This window comes from Aspergillus aculeatinus (genome assembly GCF_003184765.1).
Source record: "Aspergillus aculeatinus CBS 121060 unplaced genomic scaffold BO66scaffold_41, whole genome shotgun sequence".
NCBI classification, from domain to species: domain Eukaryota; kingdom Fungi; phylum Ascomycota; class Eurotiomycetes; order Eurotiales; family Aspergillaceae; genus Aspergillus; species Aspergillus aculeatinus.
This window is the reverse complement of record NW_020291510.1, coordinates 299,865-325,923: the sequence shown is the minus strand read 5'-3', so window position 1 is coordinate 325,923 and position 26,059 is coordinate 299,865. Positions and strand designations below refer to the sequence as shown.

Below are 26,059 nucleotides of genomic sequence, written 5' to 3'. Positions count from 1 at the left end.
GTAGCCAAATGTGACATCAAAGGAAATCACCATGGAGCATTCGCCTCGTGCGATAGGGCCAAACATGGATTCTGGGACTTTAGCACTAACGCGATAGGCACAGCAGTTACCTGCCCCGTCCATTTCCACAAACAAACCATGTTGATCCGACCAAACTCGCGTCCTCGTTATCATTCCGACTTCAAAGAAGAGAAGAAGCTTGCCATTTTCTTCTTTTGTCTCTTCTTCCGTGGCCTTGCTCCCTGGCCATGCAAGTTACAACTCGCATTGAATCTCAAATGTCATTGAAGGTTGCACAAAATGGTTCATAGGGTTTTGAATTAATCAAATATTCTTCTTCTATCTTTCTTGGCTATCACTGATACTCTGGGAGATCTCTTCCATAATATAGGTTTTTGAATATTACTTGCAGATTTCAGTGAGTTGTATCATGGATGGACAGGTAGACTAGGTATTCATGTTATGGAAAGGGGTCAAATATATTTTGTATCCCCCAGGCACTAAATATTAGAAACATCCTCAACAATATAATTCCTGGAGCAACCTGTGCATCTTGAATTCATCCAATCTTGTCTAGGGATATACAGGGTTTATTTGATCCCCCCATGGTCAGGGATATCATGAATAGTACACTTTGACAAAACGTCAACCTAGAAAGCCTCTATCCCGGATCAGAACCTAGCTCTTACTCCCAAACCCTCCCAGAAGAAAGCAGCTCTACCATTATATTTCGGATACTCCCTTGTCTGAAACAGCTCCATCCAGTGCGAAATTGCGGCCGACCGATAGGTATCCGGCTCCACCCGACAGAGCTCGGTGGCATTCACATCGAAGACCAATGCCTCAGGCTCGGTCAGGCTGTATTTGGGTCAGGTCTTAGCTCGGTTAGCTAGAGATGAATTCTGTCAGTGCCTGTAGCCCGTCGTAAAAAAATATATGCGCATGAACATAGCAGCGACTTACGAGGGATATTGTTGGGATCTAGAGTGTTGATAAAGCTGATCCACATGCTCGTCATCAGGTAGCTCAGCGGCTCGAAGGTCTTCTTCTGGTCGGCCTGGTCGGTGGGGCTGAGGCTGCAACGACCTCCTATTCTTCCTGCACCACGCCTACCTCGACAGGCTGTGTAAATGCTTCTGTGATAAAAGTCTCGGTCGGAATGAATGAGCTTGACTAATGAACGGTCAAAACTATGAAGACAATGGTCTAAGGCGTTCAATTGAGGGCAAAGCGAGGGAATTGAGTGAAAGAAATAAATCAACACATGCTGGTTCAAGGTGGCGATTGCTAAGAATTCGATAACCTGGGGCTGCCTGCTAAGAAATGCGGACTCTGTGGTGGTGTCCTAAAGCAAAATGCCAAGAACCGGATAGGGCGATGGAACGACGGCGAGATCCAAGATCTTTTCAAGCTTTGAGGATTTTCTGAGCAAAGGTTCGAATGAACATTGAGTGGATCAATAATAATCAATGTCTAAAGTGTTGACAAAGGTCTATTCTACGAGAGGGCTTAGAATCTGACAAAGAATCTTAAACATGGTGGATTCAGGCTATCTAGGAGGAACTAGCACGGTTTACACGGCACGCGGCAGAAGTGATGAGAATTATCCAGCGATCAGATGCTCGAGACTTCTACAAGAATCCTACAAGCTACGATATAACTAGACACAAAGCAAGTCGAACACATCTTTTCATTGACCAAAGCAGACTCTGATACATTGACTCCAAGCAAGGAACACATGCTACGTGTGTTCTAAAAGCCCAGCAGTGGGTAGCAGCAAGTGATGCGAGCACCCTACTCACCAGAATGTTGAGGGCTTCATCCGACCGGGGTCGGAAATGGAGATGGAATCCGAGCGAGAAGAGGCGGAGACCCCATCAAAGTCGGACCAAGATGCACCGTCCGACTCGCTGTCACTGTCTGACAGCCCCACGCCCGATACATCGTCGCGGAGTCTCCTCTCCCGACGCGCCCACTCCCCCACAAGAGCGGGGTTCTCCAACCCCCAGACCAGAACATCTCTCGTCGCCAACGCATCTTCGACGGCACTATGCCCCTGACTACTGGCCTGGATCTGCCGTCCCAGCATGGCCATCGCCAGGGTCTTCAGCCCCCACAGCCGGGGGAACCGCCTCGTCTCGCCCCACCGTGCCGAGAACACCGCCTCGGCCGTCACGATCGCCGTGTCGACCACCTGCGGGTGAATGATCCCCAAGGCGTTGAGATCATTGTGCAGCGCATGTCCGACGAGCACCGTGTCGCGGTCGACATACTCCCACAGCCCCTGGCGGGCCGCCTGCCACGACTCGAACGCCTGCCCGTGCCGGATAGCCGCGTTCATTGTCCCTGGCGAGATGCCCGTGATTTGGGTCATCCAGCGTGTCACCCGCCCCGCCGGCCGCACGTAGCGCTTGATGAGCACCTCCCCTGTCAGGAAGTCCACCGCCGCGAGGTACGCCAGCCCGTTGTAGCTCCGGCCCCGTCCATAGGGGTCCTCTGCCATGACCATCTCGCAGTCAATGACCACGGCCTTTATTGCTCGTGGTCGCGTGGAGGTGGTGTGGGTGGGCGTGTGCTGGAAGAGCGACTTGGGGACCGCTCCGTTCCAGGGCTTCGCCCACGGTGGCTCGACTGCCGAGAGGTTGTACCCCTGTGTGCTGAGGCAGGTGGCTGAGTGGCAGCGCGGAAGGAGGCGCGCCAAGAGGAAGTCCTCCTTTGCGAGGACTGGTGATGTGATGGTGGTGGTGGTGGTAGTGGTGGTGATGGTGGTGGTCGTCGTCGTGGTGATACTGTCACTCTTACGTAGAGTGACTGGCTCGACAGCCAAGCTGGGAGACTGCACTGGCTTCTCCATGGGGAGAAGCGCTACCTCATCCATGTCCGTGAGGTAGGCGAGTCGAGGATGCTGCTCGTTCTTTGCATCCGCACGGCTCGGCTCAGGAGGCTGCGCACTGGAAGCCGAAGTGAGAGGCTTTGCTACCGTGCCTCTATGAGGTTGCGAAGGGGATGAACACGACCCCTTTTCTGTTGATGTCGAGCCATGCGCGGCTCGTTGGTGCTGAGATACTGCGTCCGCAGTAACGAAAGTCTTCACACAGCTCGGACAGGCGAGTCTGTGCCACTTGGAGATTTGGTGCTGCCGGAGAAGCTGCACGCTCTCGAAGAGCTGCTGGCAGGTTGGGCAGGTACGATCCACTGCCGGGGTAGTGTTTTCTGTGCCCGTCTGTCTTGGGCACGTAGTGATTTGAGCCATGGTCATGGTGGTGTTGTTTAGTGTGAAGATAAAGATAAGAGGTCAAGTTCAGTGTGGTTGGGGTAAATATTTTCGGATTTGATGAAGAGGAGGGGGCTTGGTGGTTGTCTTTGGGGGGTGGGCCATGCTTTTGTGTCCCCGCATGGTTCTCATCGTGGGCGTTGACTCATGGTGTCTCGTCAGTATACCATCATGCAATGCTGCCTCGCATAGCGAACGACGGCTGAATTACAGCATCTCGGATTATGCTTAGTAGACTTTTCCAGAACCATGAGTCGCGTGAGCCCATGACGAGGACTCAAGAGCAGAGTAGGAATCTAGTTAGACTCTCCCAAAGTTGAGCGAGAAAACTTCAAACGACAGATGTTGTGCTGCCAAAGTGCCGACTCGACCAAGACGGCGGAGTCATCCATTCTGCAGAGCAGCACTTCCGAGACTAAAAAACGCAGATGTCAACGGTTTTACAATGCGAGGGAGGTCGAGTGTTTCATTTTGCTGTGATCCGATATAGGCCTTGAGATCAGTAGTGGACCTTTCCTACCTCCTGCATCCTTTTCGAAATCTAAGATTTGAGATCGTGAAATCTTGGGAAAGGAAAGATGATGTAACGAATTTCTTCATATCGCTTGAGATTAGTGGGTGGCAACCTGGATTCAATTCTAGCTAATCGTATATTGGATGTAGAGTGAATACCTACTACTCGGTTACATTCACCTGCCCTGCTTCGAGCTTTCCGAGCCACAGGCAATTTGTGTCATGCTTGCGAGGCCAGCTGGACTATTCGGTGGAAACTTTCTGTTGAATGCTGTATATATTTGTTTTTTTCTTCTTCACTTATAATACGTAGAAGCTTGGAGAAATCTTCGACCAGGTCTCGATGTCATTGCGGTGATCTTGTGGCAGGGTAGCATCAGATCCAAAGACCCACTGGTTCAAGCTAGGAACCGATTGGAAATAGTTTCCGAGATGCGGTAATTTTATCGTCGACAAGCACACTCAATCTTTCAATACCGGGCCGTTCTCGGAACAAACTACCTTAATACTTTAAAGCGCGGGCGGGTCACGGACGGATTCTGGACCCTGAGCTGAATTAGGGCTCGATGGGCTCTCTTTAGGTCTAGCGCCGCCAGGCACCAGAACAACAAACCAAGACAAAAAAGTCAAAAGCGATCGACAAGCAAAAAGGAGATTTGTTTTAGCCACTGCAGTGGGTGCAATACTACTTTTGCTCTCATACTTAGAGTCGATGCGAATGTGAGGTCGTTTCCTAGTCCTATCTATGGTCAAGTTTCCAATTATAGCCGAGAATAAAGTTATCGCCGACCAAGGAGACGGAACTTAAATCAGCAACCTGAGCAGATGGCGACCATCTGCTCGCGTGTATTGGCAAAGTCACATGTAGGTGTAGTGTGTAGTGCGCATGTGAAAACATTGAGACCTGTCAGACTCGGGAACAAGCGGTGAGTAAATGATTTGGGTTTGGTTTCGACCCAAGTAGAGCGCGGCGCGGCATCTGGAATCCCGTCAAGGGAGTCGCACGTGATGATAGGGATAAGAGCTTAAATTTGCTCTCCCTGAACACAACCTTGTGACGAAATCTTCTCCTCAGCTCTAGCTGACGCTTGCCGCAAACGGAATATCCGATCTCGAACGGTAGATGTTAATTCCAATTGACTCAATTTGAACATCACTTTGTCGATACCAGATTGGCAATTACACTCCTCTTCCTACTGCTTAGTCCTCCTGTCAGGTCCGCATCAAACGCTCAGGTGCCACAAAAATTGAGTACACCATGACAATCTCCAACAACGCGTCGACCGACCCTGTCGAATTTCCCCCAGGCCTCCCTATAGCGCAGCTGCACACTATTGATCTGGGGAGGTTGCAAGCTGGTGACCAGGATGAAGCTCAGCGCTTACTCGACGCTAGTCGCAAGGATGGTGTCTTCTATTTGAATCTTGCATCTGCGCAGAAGGAAATCGTCCCGGTCCTGGATTCTATCTACGAGCTTTCAAACGGACTCTTTAGTCTGCCGCTCGAAGAGAAATGTCTGTATGACGTGGATAGGTTGGGTAAAATGAAATGCAATGGGTATGTTGTCTTTCTTTGTATACAATGTCCTACTGCAAACCTGACTAACACGAATTGACCAGATACAAGCCCGTGGGTCGCAACTTCGGAGGACTAGAGGGTAAACGCGATGGATTCGAGACCTACGTGGTATGATTCGACATGTGCCTGTCACCCACGAAAACGACCAAAATTCATCTGATCATATCTAATAAACCGCAAAGATCCCCAAGAACGGAATTCTGAGCCTGGACAACCAGCGGGACTTTCCCCGCCCCCCACTGATCGACCACTACATGAACACCCTGCAACAGTTCACCAACTTCGTCAACACAACCTCCCAGAATATTCTCGACAAACTCTCCCATTCCCTGGAGCTCCCCGAAACCGGGAACCTGAGGCTCTTCCACCGCCCGTCCGCCCCATCGCCCGACATCGTCCGTCTCCTGAAGTACCACCCTCAGCCCGCCGAGCAGCGCGGGATCCCGCACGCCGCCCACACTGACATGGGCACGTTGACCTTCCTGTTCACCCGCCAGCCCGGGTTACAGATCCAGAATCCCGGTGAAGAGGTCTGGAGATGGGTGCTGCCGCGCGAGGGCCACGCTATTGTCAACTTGGGTGACGGCCTCTCCCTGCTCACCAACGGCTATCTACAGTCCTGCGTCCACCGTGTGGGCCCTCTTCCCGATCGGGCTATGCCGACCCGCTATTCGTTCGCGTACATGGTGCGTCCGGAGAACCAGACGGTGATGGCCGCGCCGCAGACGCGATGGATACCTGCTCGTGACCCCGACGCAACTGTCCTGACGGCGCAGGAGTGGTTGGAGAAGAAGTACTCTGTGCTACGGTTGGATGCGCGGCCGGATGACCTGGTGTGGATGATGACGGGACAGCAGCGGAGGTAGAACATTGCCTGGGTTTTCATGGATCATTTCGTTCTAATCGTAAGCCCTGAACAAGGTCATGGGGTGTGGTTATCGTGCTTCTTGATTGTCAGGAGATTTGCTACTGGACTCATTAGATCAGTTTTCAGGACGCTGGCGAGGATTCAGAGATTGGCGGGTAACTAGTTGCTTTCTCCCTGATCTCAAGAGAAACCTTGTGTATGTACGTGCGTCTCGCATAGGAGTTATAAATATTGCAAGGAGTACTTATCAATAAAGAGGTTCTGTATTATGCGCATGAAAGAGGGAACATGTAGAGAAACGGTTTTAGGTCAATATCTCTCATGCTTCGCACCACCATTTTAGGCTATACCTTCGCTAAGGCAGGCCGAAGAATCAAACTAAAGAACATGTAATCAAGGAGGTGGCCGAGTAACACTATCTGACGATCCCAAAAAACACGAGGTAAATAACATGGTCTCTTCCTGTGTGTGTAGAGGTGTGTATTTGTACATGGTTGATATGCTGGCGCTTCTATGCTGACTACAGTGCATCATCCGTTGCCCGCCTGAATATCCATGCCCTCCATTGTCAACATGATCTGCGGTAGTTTATCAGACCCATCAAGCCTCGCTGCTGAACTTCGTTCTGTCAACAGCCCAATATCAAAGTACCGGAATCCTCTAGAATGTTCTAATGGTGGTTGTGGTGGTGGCCAACGTGCCCGTGTTGATGCCGCTTGAGATGGTCTGCGGAATCTTTGTTTGGCTGTGACGGTGCGCATTCAATAAGTCAAAGAATCATGCGTGAGGTAATACTCGAGGAACTTACATTTGACGCGGGGACAGAAGAATGAGAGGCAGAAACAATTCCACGAGAGGCCGACGGCCCAGGTACCAGCCTGGACGAAGGCGAAATAGTTGGCGTATTAACATGCTCCTCGCCACACAGTCCCAAGATGAAGCCCGCATTCTCCGCCTGCGCGACCGGGTCCGAGCCGTACAATTGGCATTCCTTGCCGTTGACAGTGAAGAGCCATGCCTGGCAAGTGCTCAGGCTCTCGCACTCGATGGCACATTCCGAGGGTGACGGATGGGTGTATCCGAAGGCCAGGGGGGCTTTGCTAAAGAAGCCAATCTTTCCATGCTGGGCACTATTGAGACAGGACGCGGATACCGCGAGCGAGAAGATAGTCCATGCGAGGACAAAAGAGAGAAGGGATGGCATGGTCCAGGAAGGTGTGAGAAGACTTGCGGTCAAACTTGCAAGAGGGGATGAAAAGGGAATCCCCAACGGCCTTTGCTGGTGATCAAGCTGTTAAAATTCAGGGGTCCGAAAATTCGTATGCCTAGGCGAGTGTGGGGTGTGGTGGCACGATCTTTTCGCGGTAATCTCCGAATCCTTTTCGCTTACAGACTCGCAAAATCTTGTGAAATTAGTTCATATTATCTCCTACGGACTTCCGGGAGGCAAAAAGGGATCCACTTGTCGCTTGAGGGACTATTGATATCGGGGTCCGAGCCTAGTGATGCAGGCAACAAGCTATAGCTAAGCTACGGCCAAGCTAAAGGCCCGCTAAATCGACGCTAAAGGATGGCAGCTGCGCCAGCCCTGAGACCCTGACTCTAGACCCTGATGACAAATTCACTCCCGTGTATTGACATTACCGCTTGTTTTTTTCTGTCACCTGACACCATGCCTCTTCCCCAACCCGGGCAACAGACACCCGTCGCCGGGCGCCCTTTCGACACATTGCTGGAACCGCAACGCAACTCTCACCATGGCTTCACGTCGCGCTCTGCAGCCACTTTACTCCCGCTCTCGTCCTCAACTCCCCATCCGTATCTTGTACATACGAAATCCATTCTCCTTTACTCGTCCAAACTCGCAGCAATTTCCAAAAATGGACAACAGCGGCGATGGCCCTCTCCAAGTTCCTGGATTCAATGATGTTCCTCTATACTATGAGCTACCCAGAGGCTCTCGCTTCGCGCATGGGATCGCAGACTGGAGACAGAGCCCACAGTTGACCCTGCGGGAAGTTTGTATGCTACAGTTCATGTCCTACGTCACGGAGCAGCCAGACTGGGAAGACAAGTGCGACGACCCCGACACCCTCGAGATCTGGCGTGAAAAGGCCGATAGTGCTTTTGACCTGGATCAGCCATGCTGGGACTGGTGCCGCAAAGAGCTGCGAGACAAAGCAGCTGACTTCAAGCGCAAGGGTCACGTGGCCGTCTTTGATGCGGACTCTCGAGTCATCAAGGCGGAAGTCGACGCTAGTCTTCTCGCCGATCTTCGGACAGCCATGGAACCGCTTTTCTCATCGACAGAAAAGCCCGACTCGGAAGACAAAGAGGCGCTCGTGGAGGCTGGTGTTCAAGGCCCCATCCGGCATGTGGTTGATCCATCCATGTATCCTCTTGTGTATGGACGGACCAAAGTTCTCATCAACGGAGGCAAGGTCGATCTCGACAGCTTTGAGTCATGCGATAACTCTCGATGCCAGACTGCTCCAATTCCCAACAAGTTGACCAAAGGCTTGTATGAGTTACATCCCGAAGAGAGAGATTTCAATGATGGTCGAAGGATGGGTAAGCCTAAATACTGGTCAAACAACTTCCAGTGGCTTCCATGTGAAGTGAAGCTCACGGCTCGAGGGAGGACTGAGATTACATCCTATATCAACGGCGTGAATCCTAAAGAGAAAGGGGCTTACCAAGCACTTGAGAGACTGATTGCGACCACCATACAGCCGTGGAATGAGATGCTTATTGTCGGAAAACAAGGCCGAACACCGATCCGCATTCGAACCTATGACTTCGAGTATGAAGGTACCGAGTTACCACAGGCGTGGAACCTTCTGGAAGCGACAAGGCCATTTGATATGAATTTTGCCGAAGAGACATGGGCTGAAATTCGCTCACAGGCTAGAGAATACCTCAGTCTGCCCGAGCACGAAAAGCGATACCAAATTCGTCCAACAAAATCAAATGTCAAAGATCTTCTTGCCAGTATGGAGCCTTGGCAATGGACCTCGCGGACCGTTCTCCAAGACTTGATGCTTGAGAAGAGTAAAAGATTGTCTATTGTCAAAGGTATTGAACCTGGGATCTCATTCACATATGATGAGTGGAGGACAGGGGAAAATACTGCTCGGCCAATCCGACCCAAAGTGAACAATAGCAAGCGCTGCACAAACCCACCTCTTCCTGACCCCGATCATCAGTATTATTCTGTGTCTCTTCAAGATCAATTCCAGGGGCTTCAGGTAATCATTCGGGTCTCTAGTATTGACCTTACCCCGGAACAGCCCGTGTATGCTGGAGATCCCGCCTTCGGTGTCCCCGGCATCCTCAATGAGCACATTGTTGCCACAACAGTGTGCTATCTTGATCAAGAAAATATCACAGATGCCAAGCTTTCATTTGAACACGAAACAAAACTTGATGCAAGTGACTTCAATGTCGAAAAATGTTTGATTATGAGTCGAGTTTTTGGTATTCCTGAACAACCCGTCCTTGATGAACCCAGCTTCCTTCCACCCGCCCTGCAAGTGTTGGGATCTATTCCCATCTCACGGGCCGGAGCGCTTCTTGCTTGGCCCACCACATTGCGGTCTAAAGCCGAATCTTTTACCCTTCGGGACCCCTCGATACCCGGCCGTCTTAGGTTTGTGACCCTTTGGCTAGTGGATCCTCACTACCGAGTCTGCTCCACTCAAAATGTTCCTCCTCAAAACCCCAGCTGGGTATATGACGGGCTGAACTATTCATTCGAGCAGGCGCGGAGTACTGGGCTCATATCACCGAAAGAGGCGACACAGTATCGGAACCTCATGAAGAAGGAAAGAGACTCTATTGCCAAGGAATTTCAACGTGATGGCCACGGCCGGCATACCTACGAGAATGATTATCTCGATTCTCTTTATTGAGAATCACTAGGCTCGGTGTGCTTTGCTCATTTCCCCCCTCTCATTAAATATCACACGAAGCGTACAATGCTAGATGATATCCGAAGGCCGCACTCCGGTTGAAAAACGTCTTGCTAGTCAAAAATTGAGAATTAATCTCGGCGTTCTGAAGCAAATTTACATGATAGCAGAGTGATAAGGCCAGCCCTTGGAGTAGAGTTGTGAATATGGGCCTTGATTTATCGGTAGTATGGAGGGCGTTGCCATTCTCCGTTGGCTAATCTGCTCGCCGATGATGTTTTGAGTACTTCTGAACTGGATTAGAGTTGGACTCGAGAGGCGGGTGAGAGGATACCTTGTAAGCGTTCTTCTCACAAAGGTGCGACAATACCATTCCTAAAATGCTTCTCAATCCACTTTCTTTTACCTGATCGCCATCGGTTACTGACAGAGATGGCTTCTGACTAGAGAAGAATGAAAAAAATGTAACTTGAGTCAACCTCGATTGACAAGATAGAATGTGTGGGGTCTTGCTTATTTGAGAATTCGCCGTGAATATGAAACTCGTGTGTGTTATTGAAGTGTTCACTTGGTTAAATTCGTATAGTAACTATATATACGGCGATCACATGGCTTTTATACATGCAGCAAGAGAATTCTAGCAGCACGACTACTTTGCCTTGCAGCTGTCTACACTGTCCAGCGCGCTCAAAGTTCTCGCTATAGTCTCGGCCCACCCGTAATGGTCTTGGTAAAAATGAAGAGCATTCTTCGTTGTGTCGGCCATGCCGGAGGTATCTTTGAGATTTGGAAGGCCAAGGGACCAGGTCTTGTAGGTTTTGAGCGTCCCGATGTTGTCTCCGTTGGCCCTGGCGGTTAGGCCCCAGTTCTGCCGGCTAAACGCGACATCGGTGTCGAGGACGAAAAACTTCGAGCCGACCAGGGTCTTGCCCGGGAACTTTGCTCGGAAAAGATCGGTGAGACTCGTCCGGAACATGTCCTGTTGCCGCGCTGCCAGCGTCCCCGCCAATGCCCGCTTGAACTCGGGGAACTGACTGTTCCAGGTATCGGAGAAGCCTGGAGCGGTGCTGCCGCGCGTGGACATGACCACTTTGCCGACCTGTTCAAGCAAGGAGGAATGGTCCGGCGGTGCCTCCCGTATGATCTCGCTACGCAGGTACTTGTCACTTTTGAGGTCGCGCAGGATCGCGTCCAGCGTGGCCTGGTTGTATTGCAGGCTTGTGCTGGCCCAGATCGGATCTCGGAGGACCAGGTGTGGGTACATTCGTGAGGCGAAGGTTCCAAAGTCGGATAACACGTCGTTCGGCAGATTCGGTCCGATCGTGCGCGACGCCCCGTTCACGATGAAGTCAAAACGGAAGCCGAGGTACGTATAAAACAGTTCGCTTGGGGCGGCTCTCATGCTCGCCTGGCCAAAATTGACCAGGAATAGCAACGCCACCAGAACAATCTTGAAGGCCTTCATTACGACGACAAGAGAGGAAAGGAGCGACTGGTGGTGGGATCTTGGGGACCAAAGAAAACTCCCAACTTGGTTTGTGCTGTGAAAGAGATCAAGTCCAGAAATGTGAGGGCGAAAATAAAAACCGCGCGAAAGAAATGCGAGTTGCCTGGATTAGGGAATGACTGGCTGCGCAAAACTTGTTGTTGAGGGAGTGCATATACTGGCAGCGGGGAGGAAAGGAAAGCGAGTCAACGAGAGGCAGTGACCCCTCATGTTGGAACAAAGCTCAAGAGGGCTTGCAAGGTGATGGGCAGATAAAATAGTGTCACTGCCATGTTCAGCCCCTTCTCGCTCAGGTTGTCCCGGAGAGAATTGCCGAGGTGAAATGGGAAGGTATTGGTATTTTATGGTATTTTAACCTAGAAGATGCACTAAGCCCTAGCTTCAGTCCACCACATCGACGGGCTGAGACATCACGGAGATTGGGCCTACATTCAGCTGATGCACCATATACCCTAGTACATTGCCAAGCAAGCTAATGATCTGCCAGTTGAGTTAGGTCCGATAGCTCTTGGGTTCGGGTCGGGTGCGAAAAATTTAGGTAGCTCCGAGGCAGCCTGCCGTCGAGCCCTTAAGCACGCCATGTTTCGAGGGAAGATAAACGCCTCTTCTGCTTTTTGCTACAAGAAACAGTTTCTCTCTCTCTCTATCGATGCTTTTGTCTGGCGGGTAGACTATTGACACTCCTTAAGTCAGCTCGTTGCCTAATTCCCGCTTGTTCTTTCCCTTGCCGCTCTTCTTTCTTGGCTTCTCTTACTGCGAACGCCGCCTTCTTTCCCTGTCCTTTGCTTTCCTTCTCTCTCGACCTAGTAATCTTTCCCGTCACTCTTTCTTCGGCACTATCCCTGAAATTATGAAGTCTTGGATCCAAGCATGGCTCTGGCTACTTGTCGGAGCGTGTTTATTCTGGAATCAGGTTCAGGCTCGCGCTGTCTTCGCTCATTTCATGGTCTCGAATACGGCAGGATACACCTCAGAAGACTGGGAGAATGAGATTCAGCTCGCTGTGGATGCTCACATCGATGCGTTTGCCCTAAATATGGCCGCGGGAGAGAGTACCACGGCCAGCTCTCTCCCAAACGCTTTTGCAGCTGCTCAGAAGCTGAAATTCCACCTCTTCTTTTCGTTTGATTACGCTGGAAATGGGCCCTGGGATAAGGAGGATGTCTTGAGTCTGCTAGGTCAGTATGTGAGCAATGATGCTTACTACTTTCACGGATCGAATCCTCTTGTGTCGACGTTCGAAGGGCCCGAAAATGCAGAAGACTGGGTGGACATCAAGTCCCAGCAATTCTGCTTCTTCGTACCCGACTGGTCGTCGGTTGGGGCCAAAGCCGCCATGGCGCTAGCAGGCGGGGTCGCTGATGGTCTTTTCAGCTGGGCTGCCTGGCCTAATGGACCCAACGACATGGACACCTATGTGGACGCGTCGTATATCCAATACTTGGACAAGAAGCCATACATGATGCCAATCTCCCCTTGGTTCTTCACCAACATGCCCGGGTACGATAAAAACTGGCTGTGGCGTGGTGACGATCTCTGGTACACCCGGTGGGAACAGGCACTCTACCTTGCTCCGGAATTCATTGAGATTATCTCCTGGAACGACTTCGGCGAGTCCCATTACATTGGTCCTATTGTTGACAGCCACAATCCGCTAGCGGACTCCATGTATACTGCGTTTGGGACAGGCGATGCCCCTTACAACTATGTTGAGGGCTTCGACCACAGCGGCTGGAGGCAGTTCCTGCCCTATGTCATTGATCTCTATAAGTACAACGAGACAAACATTGACAACGAAGGCTTGGTTACGTGGTATCGGCTGAATGCAGCGGGTGCGTGCCCTGATGGTGGCACGACAGGCAATACGGTATCTCAATTGCAGTTGGAATACTGGCCAAAGGATATCGTACAGGATAAGATCTTCTTTTCCGCTCTGTTAGGGCAAGCTGGCGACGTCTCGGTGACTATTGGTGGGGTCAATGTTGGTGCAACGTGGACCAATACCCCCAGTGGCGGAGGGGGCATCTATCACGGCAGTGTCTCCTTTGCCGGTCATTCTGGTTCAGTTGCCGTATCTGTTACTAGCGCTACCGGCACCATCACAGTTGAAGGGCATGATATTAGCAGCGGATGCTGGGAAGGGAATCAAGTCGAGAACTGGAATGCTTGGGTGGGCTACAGTATGGGCGGCGCGGTCGATGTGGACTCCCCGAAACTTAACAAGGAGGTGTGTATTGAAGGATGGGGAATGGGTGATTTCAATGGGCTCTGTAGCTACTCCTGCAGCTTGGGCTATTGTCCCGTTGGGGCGTGCGTTTGCACAAAGTTGGGGCCTCAGCCAGATTTCCCTGCGCCCACCGGAATTCAGGGCTATCCCGCTGCTGGCAAGGATGCCAATTATGCAGGTCTGTGTTCGTTCACCTGCAATTACGGCTACTGCCCTTCCACTGCCTGTGGGACTGTCTCAGTTCCACTAACCATCCCTACTGTCTCCCCTTTTACCCCGGACACTTGTGTTGCCGGAACCGGAAAGGACGAGCTCGCCGGTTTATGCAGCTTTGGTTGTAATTATGGCTTTTGTCCCATTTACAATTGCACCTGCACTGCCACAGGCCCACTGAATCAGCCTCCAGCCCAGAATACCAGCATTATCGGGTGGGCTCCAGACGAGGCTGATAACGGACTTTGCGAGTTTGCCTGTACTCGCAATTACTGCCCACAGCCTGTCTGTCTTGACATGGCGTCCGATGATGAGTCTTGTGACAGTAACGACGACTACTGCGACGTCACTTCTCCTTGCGACTTCAGCCTTAGCTATAACTCCTTGAGTGCCTTACAGTCGGCCATGGATAGCTTGGATCCCTACTGTGTTGACTTCTATGTCTTGGGCGCACTGTATGGGGAGTTGGAAGCCACGGTTGCCAACTTCACCAGCATTGCCAACACGAGCAACTATGACGAGTATTTCAAGGACTACGAGTCCTACATGAAAAGCCAGGTGGGGACCCAGCTTACCTATTCTATGAATATGAGCGACACTGGTGCGCAGGGTGAGGGCAACCGATTCTTCACGTGCACACTCAGTTTTGGAGGGGTGAACCGGACGGCGGGACCATGTCCTGACGATCTCGGGTACGAAAATCGCGCGCATACCGTCTATTATAACTTGATCGATGCGGACGGCTTCTATGGCAACCTCAGCGCGGAATTTGGGATAGAACGTGACTGGGTTGTGCTAGGGGGCTGGTCGAGCACGGAGGGGCCCTACTACGACGACAAAGGCAACACCGCGTGCAACGTCTACGACAATCCTGAGGCTGCCTGCTGGTGGCATCGTGGCTTCCCAATTCCAGCCCAGAAGATCACCATCAGCGACCCGCGGGAGCTGATGAGACAGGCCCTGCCCAACATCCCGAACCTCCAGCTCTCCCTCCTCATCACCGAGCTTCAGATCCTGTCGGGCTCCTTTGACGGCGTGATCGACGATGTCGTCCAGACGTACTCCACCGCCGTGTTCACCCTGGCCGAGCTGGTCGACCGCATCTACTCAGTGGTCGCCATCGGGGAGAAGATCGAGGCCGAGAAGAAGAAGGAGCTGATCTTGCAGATCCTCGGCGGCGTGTTCCTGATCGTGCCCTTCCTCGGCCCGCTCTCCGGCCTCGGCGATGTCATCGAGGGTCTGGATGCGGCGCTCGCGCTCGTGGGCACCGTCGCGAACGAGGCAACCGATATCTACACCATGGTGCAGGACCCCGAAAGCGCTCCGGTCGCAATCCTGAGCATGCTGCTTGACTTCAACGTGGGTGCCGCCGCCGGCGCGGCCACCAAAGATGGCGTCAGCGCGATCGAGTTCGACTCCATGGCCTTGACGCGACGCGGCATGAAGGGGTCGGATATCAAGTCGGTCGGGGTGTTGTTCGAGCAAAAGATGGATCAGCTGGAATCTATTGTCAGCAAGTGCGCTAGGCTTTGAGTCAGTTATAGCCTCATTAGTATAGACCCTTGAAAGAATATTTCCCGACTTGCCTGTATAATAAAGTCGTACGATCTTAACGTGTTGTAGGATCACGAACTCCTCCGACTAATATTTATGTCCACTCCTCATGTACCAAAAACATCGCGCAAGATGAGAGTATCGATGTCAAGTGCACGTACAACACATCAGCACCGACTCATGTATAACCATTCGCGCAGTTTTTGACCACTGTCGCCACCACGGAAACCTATTGCTACCGTCCTGCTCGGCGAACCTCTCGCAGAATGTTCAAATAAACTCGGCAGGGTGGGTCGCACGGATCCGCGTCGCACGCGGCAGATCTACGGAAGACCATTCTGATCAGCACATGATCCGCACCCCGCATCTAAGTCTATGTGGCTGACTTCGCATGGCACCGAGCGTATTGGTATGGTATGTTATGACTTACCCAAGCCACAAACGATTTGGTTTCTGATCTTCTCGCCGATAAACCGTAGCTTCCGTAGAGCTTTCCTTATGACATAATCAAGGGTTCACTTCCGCTCGTTTCAAGCAGTTCTGCCCACGGAATTAACTTTCGATGGGACTAGCATCTCATATGGACGTGGGGAATCGTGGTCGGTATTTCGAGGATAAATTATTAAGCCATCCGTAGCTGTATTTCAAGAACGGCGTTAATTCCACCCTGGATAATTCCTAATGTATCTTTTAAGGTTCAAATGTTTTAGTCGACCTTAGCAGTATCGACGTACTACATCTTTAATTCCGCGTTTTCTAGATATATTAGGGCCTCGGGGTCTTGCAGTCGCATTCGTAGGATTTATTTAGGGCTGAAAATCTCCTCTTAGGGTCTTCTATTGCGGTGTTTTTTCTACTATCCTTGTATTAGGGCTTTTGAGAGTCTGTTTGTCGGCGTACGTGGCCCGGGAACGCTGGGTCACGTGACCGGAAACATTTTAATACCACGTTGCATGTAGCTACCAAGTTCCTCACACCACCAATCAATGAAAATTTTCATGACCTCGGTTACTTGAGCCTCTGAGGCCTGACCGCCCACATTTCTCAAGAAGACTAGCTGAGTGAGATACTATTGATAAATCGTATTGTCAATTTTAGACTGCTGCCGCTTGTTTTCACAGCGCATAACTTTACCTCTCACTATCAGAGCGGCGTGCTGGGGCGATATACACGGTGCCGTTTATCATGGTTGCTGCTTATGCTTAAGACACTACTCCGTACGCGATGCAGCTATCCTTTTCCTGGCCCGAAGTACGGTCCACTAACGGCCCACCAACGGCCAAGACATGCCGCTAGCCAAGACTGGCAGTGGCCCGGCGTCGGCGTCCTGTTCAGGTTGATGCGACCAGCAACCGCAACAAGCTCTCCTTTTAACACGAGGATCATCAAATCAGGAATACATGTCCAAACTACCTCGACATGCAATAGATACGCTGTGAATGCTCAAAACATGAGACTTGAGCGGGCAAGAAATTCAGGTGTAGGTATAGCTGCAGGCTTCCTTTTCCGGCCACCAAAATCTCACCGGGTTCATGGAACATCATGGATACCATGACTCTCGAATTCAAGGACTAGTCTCTGCTGCCTAGAGCTGAATACGAGCCGGTTGCCTAGATGACTCATTCTCTTGCGTTTGATTTATTGGCTATCATGTTCATGCTGAAGCGAAGGCTCCTTGAATTGGATATATAAAAGGTGAATCAAAATCCACTGCTACAAAGATTATCCCGAGACTGGACACAACAACTGCTGCAGTGCCATCACTCCCCCATCCAAGATAATCTCCCCTTCCAGCACCGAACCCCCTTTCTCTCAATTCAAATCACCAACCAAAAGGCAAACAACAATGTCCACCCCACGAAACACGCTCGCCCAACACTTCAAATCCCTCCACCGCCCGCGCCACCCGTTAATCCTCGCCAACGTCTACGACGCCGCCACCGCGCAAACCGTCGCCTCCCTCCCCTCCGCCCGGGCCATCGCAACCGCCAGCTACGCCGTCGCCGCCGCCGCCGGCACGTCGGACGAGGAACTCCCGTGCGACGAGCTCCTCGGCTCGGCGACCGCCATCGCCTCCGCCGTCCGCCCCACCGGCAAGCCGCTCAGCATCGACATCCGCGACGGCTACAACACGCGGCTCCCCATGATCATCCAGAGGCTACTGGATGCAGGGGTCGTCGGCGTCAACCTGGAGGACTTCTACAACGCCGCCAAGACGATGTACAGTCCCGCGGAGGCAGTCCAGCGCGTCCGGACGGTGTTGGGCGAGGCGCGCGCGGCGGGCGTGCCGGACTTTGTGGTCAATGCGCGGTGCGACGCGCTTCTGCATGGCGGCACACTGGAGGAGGTGATTGCGCGCGGGCGGGAGTATTTGGCGGCCGGGGCGGCGACGGTGTTTGTGTGGGGTGGGGCGAAGCGGGGTGGGATTACGCGGGAAGAGGTGGGGCGGTTGGTCGAGGCGTTTGAGGGGAGGTTGAATGTTAAGGCTGTTCCCGGGGGTTTGACGACAAAGGAGTTGGCGGCGATGGGGGTGGCTAGGGTGAGTGTGGGGCCGGCGTTGTTGGTCGCGGCGTTGGAGAGGGTTAGGGAGGTTGCTGAGGGGTTGCTGACGGAGTAAGGTAGGGGGTGGGGTCGGAGGTAGTGGATTCTGTGGACGAGGAATGGTCTACATGTTGGCAGTGGAAATTATTGGGTTCGATGCTTGTGCGTGTGGCACTGTGTTGAAACACTTGCGAAGGATTCGTGTATATAGTTCCATATCAAATATTTGGAGCCGGTCAACGATCGTCGTTTCGGCTATGCGATTACGACCCCTCCCCACCCAACATGGTCAAGTGCAAGCGCTCCATAAATTGCTAGGATAGGTAGTATGTCAGGATAGGTAGTACGGTACACCCGGTAGTGGTTCAAGGATGAACATAAGGGAGGCCATCGACTTGAAGACAGAGAGGACATGGCGCCTGAATACGGAGCAGAAGACGATGTCTGGAATAGAATGTATGAAACCCGGTCGGCACAGACTTACGGTGCGCCGCGAAGACGCCCAGCGGGCTGCGAGGTTGAGGTGGGCGCGAGGGGGGGTTTATACTCGCCGGGGGTCAGGCACCCAGGCACACCCTCCTCTCCAACATGGCAAGCGCCATCATCGAAGGTGCCCGTCTAGTGCCACCATACCCCGCACGGAAGGTCTAAGAACAGGCTCTACCAATTTCTCATCACTACCGCTGGGACTACTACCATCTGCCGCCCGGGGGATGCGGTGCTTGAAGACAGAAGAGAAGCTGCATGGGGCTCTCATGCGATACATGTGAAGAGAAGTGACGTCTCCTTGCTTTGGGACTCATGACCAATTGATAAAGATAACAGAGACCTGGGCATGTCGATCTTACGTTCGTTATGGGTATTGCATGTTCGCGATCTGTGCCCGCATCCGAGAGGACTCCAGGGTCGTAGACACGGAGAGAGCCAAGCCGAGCGATGACAATACGTACTGCGGACTGCACCTACGGGCTCCACCGAGCCGTTGCAGGGGATGTGGCACCCACATGGGCGGAACAAGCCTTCCGACCGAAGAGACCCGCCGGTCACGTCAGTCATTGCACAGTTCATTCACTTCTGTCTGTGTCTGCGTCCCAGATACGGACATGGGAGACTGATTATCACTCGGCCTACGAACCGGCTAAAACTCCGTCGCAGACTGATGCGCACCTCCACATACCACTACATTCAACTAATAGAGAAGGAACTTCTGAGTCTAGCCGACGAGCCTGTTCCTCTAGCCCTGCTGCTGAAACGCAGGGCCTTTAGGCAGTGAGCGTGGACTCGAGCGAAATGCACGAAGAACGGCAAAGGCTTGGCGCAAGCGAGCCGAAGCGTTACCCATTGAAGGCCTCAATAGCCCGAGATTAAGCTTCGAGGTTGGTACCCGCCCACAAGATTTCATTGTTTGACACCGCGGTACCCCTCCTTACACGGCTCGTATTGAGAGCATGAATTTCGAATGGTGCTAGGTAAATAGTAAAGCTACCTGAGAAGTGGGAATGATGCTGGAGGCGATAAATCAGAGGAGATGTAGACTTTTCATTCAAACTGTAGCCAAGACGTATATATTGAGGCAGCCCCATCGCGTCTGTTGTTGTCCCGTGTCACGTTCAGTCCCTGCGATTCTATCTTCTCGATTGTGAAACATGTCGGCCAAACCAGAATATGAACACCGAGAGTCCGATGAGCTTTTGCTCAAGCGGGATCATTACATCGACCAGATGAATCGATCCCGGCGCTGGGCTTGTCTGCGACCGCTCATCTACATTGGGGTGGTGGTGGTTGGGTTCGTCGAGATCATCGTGCTTTTGGTATACTTGGTCGAGACGAGTAGGCAGCCGCCCCTGCGCGATCTGAATGGGTTGGTTCCGGATTGTAAGAGTCCCCCCGCTCCTTCCTCGGTTGGCGAAGAAGTTCCCGCAACAAAAGCTGACAGACGATTCCTTGCCCGAATCTAGTCCCCACACATCAAGTTCTCTTCCGACTCGACCCCATGGCCGTCTCGGATCACCAAACCGAGAGCTCCAAAGCCGCCACGAAGGAGAATTGGCTGTCGTATATGCCGCGTGAGTTGGGTCGGAGCGACACAGCTTTTCTGCCGAGGGCTAATAGGGTAATGATGGATAGGGGGCAATGGGTTCATCGCGGTGAACCACACGGAACAACTGGAATACGTCCTGTCCCCGCCGATCGAGAAGTTCGGCAAGAACCTGTACGCGGTGGCGGTCTTCCACCAGATGCATTGCCTGGTACGTGAGAGCAGTCTGTCACTCTCGATCCCTATCCTTCGTCCCAATATCCTCTTTTATTTTGTGATCGAGCGCCACTGACTAGGTTCGGTATTCGAATTTTAGTACGCAATAATGTCCGCATACGACGATCTCGTCGCTGGCACACCCTCGATGCGCAAGGCCCGCGACGCGCATGACTACGACCATTTTCATCACCACGGGCATAGCGACGACCCCACCGAGGGCCCCCACGGCCATGTGAACCATTGCTTCCAATACCTGCGGGAGTCGCTGCTGTGCTGCGGCGACACCGCCCTGGAGGGCCAGGGCCAGCGGGCGCAGCCCGGCACCGACGGGACCGGGGCGGTGCATGAGTGTAAGGACTTCGACGCGATCATGGCGTGGGCGGATGAGAGACGGATTATGGACGGTAAGCATCCGTGAGGGTACGTTGAGCGCAACCAGGCAAACAGATGTGGAGGGGAGTATACTCTAGCCTTTCATTATACTTCCTGTGATAGTTGAATCTCATGAATTGTTGGATTTAACTTGGTTTCAGCGAGAGGGAATGGGATGGCAAGTGTGTTCGTCCTCAATACCAGTGGACGAGGGGGGATATCTTTGTCTACGTATACTCAGTCTGAAAGACATTTCGAAGATATTATCTATGATTAATATTTATGATGTGTGTAAGCGCAGACAGTCTGTGCCAGCTTTGACCGGGATGGAGTATTCCGGGCTGTTATATAAGGGCTTTGTCTGTTCCTTGTTTTGGGATTAATGCAATCTCAATTGCACATGTGGACGAAATCTGGGAACAAGTGCATTATAAATAGCATTTTGATACAATACAAGGCCATCAAACACAACAAAAAGTCAAGTCTCCGTCCCACAAGCGTATCTGAATAGACAGCAACATGGAGAATCCCGACCCCAACGCTCTCCGCCTCCTCAGCACCACCGGTGACCGCGGGGTGTGGCAAGTCGGAACCGACAAGATCCTCAAAGAATACCCCAGCGACGACGCCCTCTGCACCGAGGGCGCGGTGATGCGAGTCCTGGCGCAGGACCCCGAGATCCCAGCGCCGCGCGTCCTCCACGAGTGGATCGACAGCAACCGGCGCTGTTTCATCCTCCAAGAACGCATGCGCGGCGAGACACTCCAAGACGCATGGCCCCGCCTGTCCCAGACTCAAAAGAAAGCGATCGCCGAGCAGATGGGCCAGGTCCGCCAGCGGCTGCGCCGGCTGACCTCGCCGTGCATCCAATCGGTGGGCGGAGGCGCGTGCTATCCGCCGTACGAATGGGGGTTCCGGACCCGCGCGCAGGGCCCCTTCGTCTCGGACGTGGACCTGCGCGGCGCGATCCGCTCGTACCTGACCGGCATTCTGGACCGGGAGCTTCCAGACCAAATCCTTGACAACCTGATGGCGCGCATGCCCGCGTCCGGACCCTACGTCCTCACCCATGGCGACCTCCACATTAGCAATATCATGGTCGATGAGGCTGGGCGCCTGGTCGGCATTATCGACTGGGAGTATGCGGCGTACTATCCCGTTTGGTTCGAGTATCTCCTGGTCGCGCGGGGCAACGTCGACCCCGATGATGCGGAGTGGAAAGAGCTGCTGCTGCTGCAGTTTGAGGCTCAGGGGGATGGTCATCCGGACGCGGTGCAGTTTCGCGATAGCATCTTCCTCTTGAAAGGGTATCCGTACCTGGATGATGGAGAGCGAGAGATGCTGGCGAAGCTCTGTTCGGGGGATCATGAGATGAAAAGAAGAACGGAGCAGGTCTTGGACAATAGCTAGGATTCAGTGCATCTGCTGTTCCGTTCCAATCCTTTGGCGGGGATGCTATCTCCATGCTATCTCCAATGGAAGATTCTGAATCCTTGGGTTCCGCACATGCGATAAAAACATGATAACATCTATCAAAATGAATCTAGACACATGAATACTCTATGAAACAAAACAAAGTTCTATGATCAGACCCAACACACCAAGAATCAAAGTAAACCAAGATAAAGAACAAGCCCGTCTAAACCTCCGCCAACATCGCCAAGTTGCCAGGCCGGCTGAAAGTGACGTGGGAAAGGTGCAAAACCTTCGTATCGAATGCAGCCGCTGCATACATAAAGTAATACTGTTGTATCAAGTCAGAGCGGACCCCAATGTGGGGACAGAGACGTTTTCGACTCACAAGATATTTCCGGTAAAAGACCTCCACGTCGCTTTCCGACAGGTTGTACTTTTCTCGCACGAGGGGGGCAATGATGCCCCGAAAATTGTGCTGGAACTTGCTACTCCATTCGTTGAGACATCTCACATAGTGGGCGCCGTATTGCTGCACGGATTCCAGATCGAGTCGGGCGTTGGAACTTTGGACTGCTTCCAACAGTCTGGTGATGCTGGGGCAGTGGCCTCCGGGGAAGATCTATTCGGTCATGATAATTAAGTCCATGTTGGTGAAATCCGAACTGTGGCGAAGAATAGACTTACATATCGACGGATGAACCTAAAATGAAATTATATGTCAGACCCAGACCCCAAGAAAAGAAAATTCTCAACGGTGCCAGACACTCACCCCTCTCCTTTGGGAAACATATTCCTATATCTCTGCAGACGAATTAGCTCCGAGTTCCCGAAAACCCGCATCTCCCATGCGACACCACTCACCGACTCGGGCATGATACTCGACTGGATCGAGACAATCCCGCCCTCCGGCTTGAGTAACATATCGACGGTCTCCCAGAACGTCTGCAACTCATGGTCGCCCATCGCCTCCATCATCTCCACGGCGACGATCTTGTCGTAGGGCACCTCCGGCACCGGCAGCAGGCGATAGTCACAAAACAACACCGTGACCTTGTCCTCGAGCCCCAGGGCGCGCACGCGCTTCTGTGCCCGCTGGTACTGCATCTCCGAAAGCGTGCAGGTCGTCACGCGGCAGCCGATCGTTGTCGCCGCGCGAATCGCCATGCTGCCCCACCCCGTCCCGAACTCCAGGATGTGGTCTGTGGGCTGCGCATGCACGTTCGCCAGCAGCTGGTCCAGCTTGCGCATCTGCGCGGCCTCCAGGGTGTCGCTGGCGTACTGCGGATGCGACCGGGCCAGCCAGATCGGACAGGAGTAGCTCATGTCCGGGGAGAGGAACGCCTCGAACATTCCGTTGGAGAGGTCGTACGCGGCGGCCATGTTCAGACTGGCGTTCTTGAGGGTGCCCGTGTCGACAGTGCGGAAGAGCACATCCGAGATGGCAGCCACAAATCGATATGGGGTGGTGCTGAGGTTGGACAGGTGCTGTTCGTTTTCGATGAAGAGCTGGAGCGGGAACGGATCAGCGCTGCAATTCGGGTTTTGGTGAGGTTAGCGCATGTACTGTACCTCCATCAGTGCCATCAGGTCTGGGGTCGCGAACTCTTCCAACATGAAGGAGTCGGCGAAGCCCTGGGGAATCGAGCCGTGAGCAGGGGTTTTTATCAATAGAGGGCCATCAAGCCGGCGCGCGCGGTAGAACGACTCACAAGGTCTGCCGATACAAGGACTCGGAACCAGAACGTATCGCTCTGGACATGTATCACACCTTTGTGTCCTCCCTTGCCTTGACCAAATCTCCATTTCTCCCCGTCGTGAGAGTAGATCTCCAGGGTTCCAGTTCTTATATTAGACAGAATTGATAGGACCAGGGTCCTGACTAGGCCGACAGGAACCGCAGCCGTGCCCAAGGATATGAGGGTAGTTTGTGCCCTATCTAGTAGCTGCTTGCCCGTCGAGCCGAGCACACGTCCCAAATCCATTGTGGTGTCTCGTGGATAATAATGCCGGACCAGTCTGCGTTGACCCGAAAGTCTGGATGATACCAACTTGCCGAAAGGTTAAGAGGCAAAACATGAATCGATCATGTGTGATAATGTGCCCGACTGCGAGGACGAAAGTTAGGATTATATAGGCTCAACACAGGCAGCGCTAGGCTAGGACTGTCAGTTTCACAGGGAAAGGGACAAGCCTTGATGGTAAGACCATGAGGCGTTGACCTGCTCTCGATTGCCTCATGGCGGCACTCCAACAAGCGTCGGGGCGTTTTGCTTGCCACAGAATTACCGCTGGATATAGTAAGCATCCACGCAGAGATTGGTCAGCATCAGCCAGAGGCGTGTAATTTTAAGAATCGGAACCTCGAATGACACCGTGATTACGTCGGGTACTGGTCCTTGTAGCGGTCAGTGACTGACAGATAGGGCAACGGCTCCACCACGCCGAGGTGGTCACGAGCACATTTATGCCTTGTTCCTGAGCGCTACATCCCAGATCCTGCGAACCACTCCGATGAGTATGACTAGTTCATAGGACGTGAGCAGGGATAGAAGCAGCCACTCCTTTCAGCTTCTTACACTGCCAAAGAAGAACGTCGTCGCTCGAGTCGACATTGCGTTGACAAGCAAGGTTTCACCACAAATGGCACGGCGACAAAATACAGGATACAGTGTGCTGTCAAATGCTCATTCGCCAGCGTGAGAATTAAGCGTGATAGTGCCGGCCAATAATATCGACATTCTTGCAGCAATTAGAGTACCAAAGGCTTCGGTGGCCAGAGCCTGTCCCGGTCGCTCGAGGCTATAGATCGGTCTGGTAAGTCAGCAGAGGTAACTAACTTTGAACTAAGTAGATGCGCCACTAGCGTCCCAAAGGAAGGAGAGTTCTTATCATGAAAGAAAGAAAGAAAGAAAGAAAGAAAGTTAACGGTTCACTCTAGGCTCGAACTATAAACGAATATACTATAGCATAAACGCAAACCCCGGAAGACTATTCAGTAGAGCAGTCTTTCAGAGGATCGCCAGCTTATATCTGTCGGGCCGTTGGATGGTTGGAAAGCATCGTCACATCACTCGAATCAGTTTTAGGGAATATGTGAGATTGCTGGAATGTTGAGAACATCTACTACCACACCCCTGAGATACAGTCAGCCGCGTGGCTAAGACCAGGTACTACCCCGCCCGGCTTTCCCAAAAGCGGCTCAGCCCGCAGGATTCGGGCGGGTTACCCCGCTGCGGGCTCGAATCCGGACGGGTCGGGCTGTGCCCAGAAGATCTCGTATACAAGATAACCCTAAGGCATTCGTGCATCAGATCTGTTGACCGAAGTCTCGTGTGAGATTTTAGTATGTAAGCTTCACAACGGACACGAACCGGGCATCCGGTCGCGGTCGAATCGCACTGCCTACAGCCCATGAACTTGAGGTGATACAAGGGAGGATACCCATCCACCGCGCCAACGCTAAGATAAACAAAGAACATAAGCAGGAGTCAGCGACAACACAGCATGACTATTTGCTGGAACATCGGCCCGGTCACGTAGAAGCCTCGGGATATTTCTGCTCCGAGCATCACGGAATCGAGCCCATCTCAGCTCCAAGATGACGAATCTGCATCCGTTCCTGTGTTTTAGATTTCGATGGCAATCGACCCAGTCGCTTGTACTGTACCTGCTCACTCGAGAGCGAGACGAGTGGGTAGAAACCAAGGTTTACAAGGCATTCAATTGCAAGGTCTAGACCAGAGAACGTTGAGACCCGACTCCCAGGGTCAGACAAGCCGCCTGCGTGGTACTGATTCAAGCAATCTGCGAGTGGGGGCAGTTAATCTA

General features: G+C 52.5%; 10 protein-coding genes across 10 annotated transcripts; 6 read left to right on the top strand and 4 right to left on the bottom strand.

The window, feature by feature from the left end:
* Positions 1 to 1,969: 1,969 nt before the first annotated feature.
* Positions 1,970 to 2,530, bottom strand: BO66DRAFT_295733 (exonuclease; the record flags this gene model as incomplete). Its single annotated transcript, XM_025643194.1, has 1 exon — positions 1,970 to 2,530. A coding segment is annotated over one exon (561 nt), but the record flags the coding sequence as incomplete, so codon positions are not given.
* A 2,343-nt stretch (positions 2,531 to 4,873) lies between these two features.
* On the top strand, positions 4,874 to 6,452 carry BO66DRAFT_379272 (putative oxidoreductase). Its single transcript, XM_025645838.1, has 3 exons — positions 4,874 to 5,344; positions 5,407 to 5,473; positions 5,548 to 6,452. Exons 1-3 carry the CDS (start codon positions 5,046 to 5,048, stop codon positions 6,229 to 6,231), a joined length of 1,050 nt encoding a protein of 349 aa, XP_025501429.1. The 5' UTR covers positions 4,874 to 5,045; the 3' UTR covers positions 6,232 to 6,452.
* Positions 6,453 to 6,706: 254 nt separating this feature from the next.
* On the bottom strand, positions 6,707 to 7,472 carry BO66DRAFT_393789 (uncharacterized protein). Its single transcript, XM_025647836.1, has 2 exons — positions 7,042 to 7,472; positions 6,707 to 6,978 (listed from the first exon to the last, which is right to left on the bottom strand). Exons 1-2 carry the CDS (start codon positions 7,435 to 7,437, stop codon positions 6,904 to 6,906), a joined length of 471 nt encoding a protein of 156 aa, XP_025501428.1. The 5' UTR covers positions 7,438 to 7,472; the 3' UTR covers positions 6,707 to 6,903.
* A 641-nt stretch (positions 7,473 to 8,113) lies between these two features.
* BO66DRAFT_379268 (DUF4246 domain-containing protein) lies at positions 8,114 to 10,355 on the top strand (the record flags this gene model as incomplete). The annotated part of the gene is made up of 1 exon (XM_025645837.1): positions 8,114 to 10,355. The coding sequence occupies one exon, from the start codon at positions 8,114 to 8,116 to the stop codon at positions 10,142 to 10,144; it is 2,031 nt and encodes a 676-aa protein (XP_025501427.1). The 3' UTR covers positions 10,145 to 10,355.
* Positions 10,356 to 10,793: 438 nt separating this feature from the next.
* On the bottom strand, positions 10,794 to 11,850 carry BO66DRAFT_430566 (uncharacterized protein; the record flags this gene model as incomplete). Its single annotated transcript, XM_025650533.1, has 1 exon — positions 10,794 to 11,850. Exon 1 carries the CDS (start codon positions 11,607 to 11,609, stop codon positions 10,794 to 10,796), a length of 816 nt encoding a protein of 271 aa, XP_025501426.1. The 5' UTR covers positions 11,610 to 11,850.
* A 744-nt stretch (positions 11,851 to 12,594) lies between these two features.
* Positions 12,595 to 15,852, top strand: BO66DRAFT_422149 (glycoside hydrolase family 71 protein; the record flags this gene model as incomplete). The annotated part of the gene is made up of 2 exons (XM_025650026.1): positions 12,595 to 15,450; positions 15,715 to 15,852. 2 exons carry the CDS (start codon positions 12,595 to 12,597, stop codon positions 15,850 to 15,852), a joined length of 2,994 nt encoding a protein of 997 aa, XP_025501425.1.
* Positions 15,853 to 17,491: 1,639 nt separating this feature from the next.
* On the top strand, positions 17,492 to 18,262 carry BO66DRAFT_441054 (isocitrate lyase/PEP mutase family protein; the record flags this gene model as incomplete). The annotated part of the gene is made up of 1 exon (XM_025651308.1): positions 17,492 to 18,262. The coding sequence occupies one exon, from the start codon at positions 17,492 to 17,494 to the stop codon at positions 18,260 to 18,262; it is 771 nt and encodes a 256-aa protein (XP_025501424.1).
* Positions 18,263 to 19,832: 1,570 nt separating this feature from the next.
* On the top strand, positions 19,833 to 21,029 carry BO66DRAFT_457604 (uncharacterized protein; the record flags this gene model as incomplete). Its single annotated transcript, XM_025652176.1, has 4 exons — positions 19,833 to 20,061; positions 20,145 to 20,252; positions 20,314 to 20,435; positions 20,541 to 21,029. 4 exons carry the CDS (start codon positions 19,833 to 19,835, stop codon positions 20,859 to 20,861), a joined length of 780 nt encoding a protein of 259 aa, XP_025501423.1. The 3' UTR covers positions 20,862 to 21,029.
* Positions 21,030 to 21,334: 305 nt separating this feature from the next.
* Positions 21,335 to 22,225, top strand: BO66DRAFT_457602 (kinase-like protein; the record flags this gene model as incomplete). The annotated part of the gene is made up of 1 exon (XM_025652175.1): positions 21,335 to 22,225. One exon carries the CDS (start codon positions 21,335 to 21,337, stop codon positions 22,223 to 22,225), a length of 891 nt encoding a protein of 296 aa, XP_025501422.1.
* A 191-nt stretch (positions 22,226 to 22,416) lies between these two features.
* BO66DRAFT_379259 (cyclopropane-fatty-acyl-phospholipid synthase) lies at positions 22,417 to 24,213 on the bottom strand (the record flags this gene model as incomplete). Its single annotated transcript, XM_025645836.1, has 7 exons — positions 22,417 to 22,559; positions 22,617 to 22,850; positions 22,916 to 22,931; positions 23,001 to 23,032; positions 23,093 to 23,737; positions 23,801 to 23,863; positions 23,941 to 24,213. 7 exons carry the CDS (start codon positions 24,211 to 24,213, stop codon positions 22,455 to 22,457), a joined length of 1,368 nt encoding a protein of 455 aa, XP_025501421.1. The 3' UTR covers positions 22,417 to 22,454.
* Between the last annotated feature and the right edge of the window lie 1,846 nt (positions 24,214 to 26,059).

Excerpts from the sequence above, each read along its gene's own strand:
- BO66DRAFT_393789 (XM_025647836.1), bottom strand. The coding sequence starts at position 7,437 with ATGCCATCCCTTCTCTCTTTTGTCCTCGCATGGACTATCTTCTCGCTC. Across the intron at positions 6,979-7,041 it reads CTTCTGTCCCCGCGTCAAAT|CCAAACAAAGATTCCGCAGA; the intron begins GTAAGTTCCTCG and ends GCACCGTCACAG.
- BO66DRAFT_379272 (XM_025645838.1), top strand. The coding sequence starts at position 5,046 with ATGACAATCTCCAACAACGCGTCGACCGACCCTGTCGAATTTCCCCCA. Across the intron at positions 5,345-5,406 it reads GGTAAAATGAAATGCAATGG|ATACAAGCCCGTGGGTCGCA; the intron begins GTATGTTGTCTT and ends CGAATTGACCAG. Across the intron at positions 5,474-5,547 it reads ATGGATTCGAGACCTACGTG|ATCCCCAAGAACGGAATTCT; the intron begins GTATGATTCGAC and ends TAAACCGCAAAG.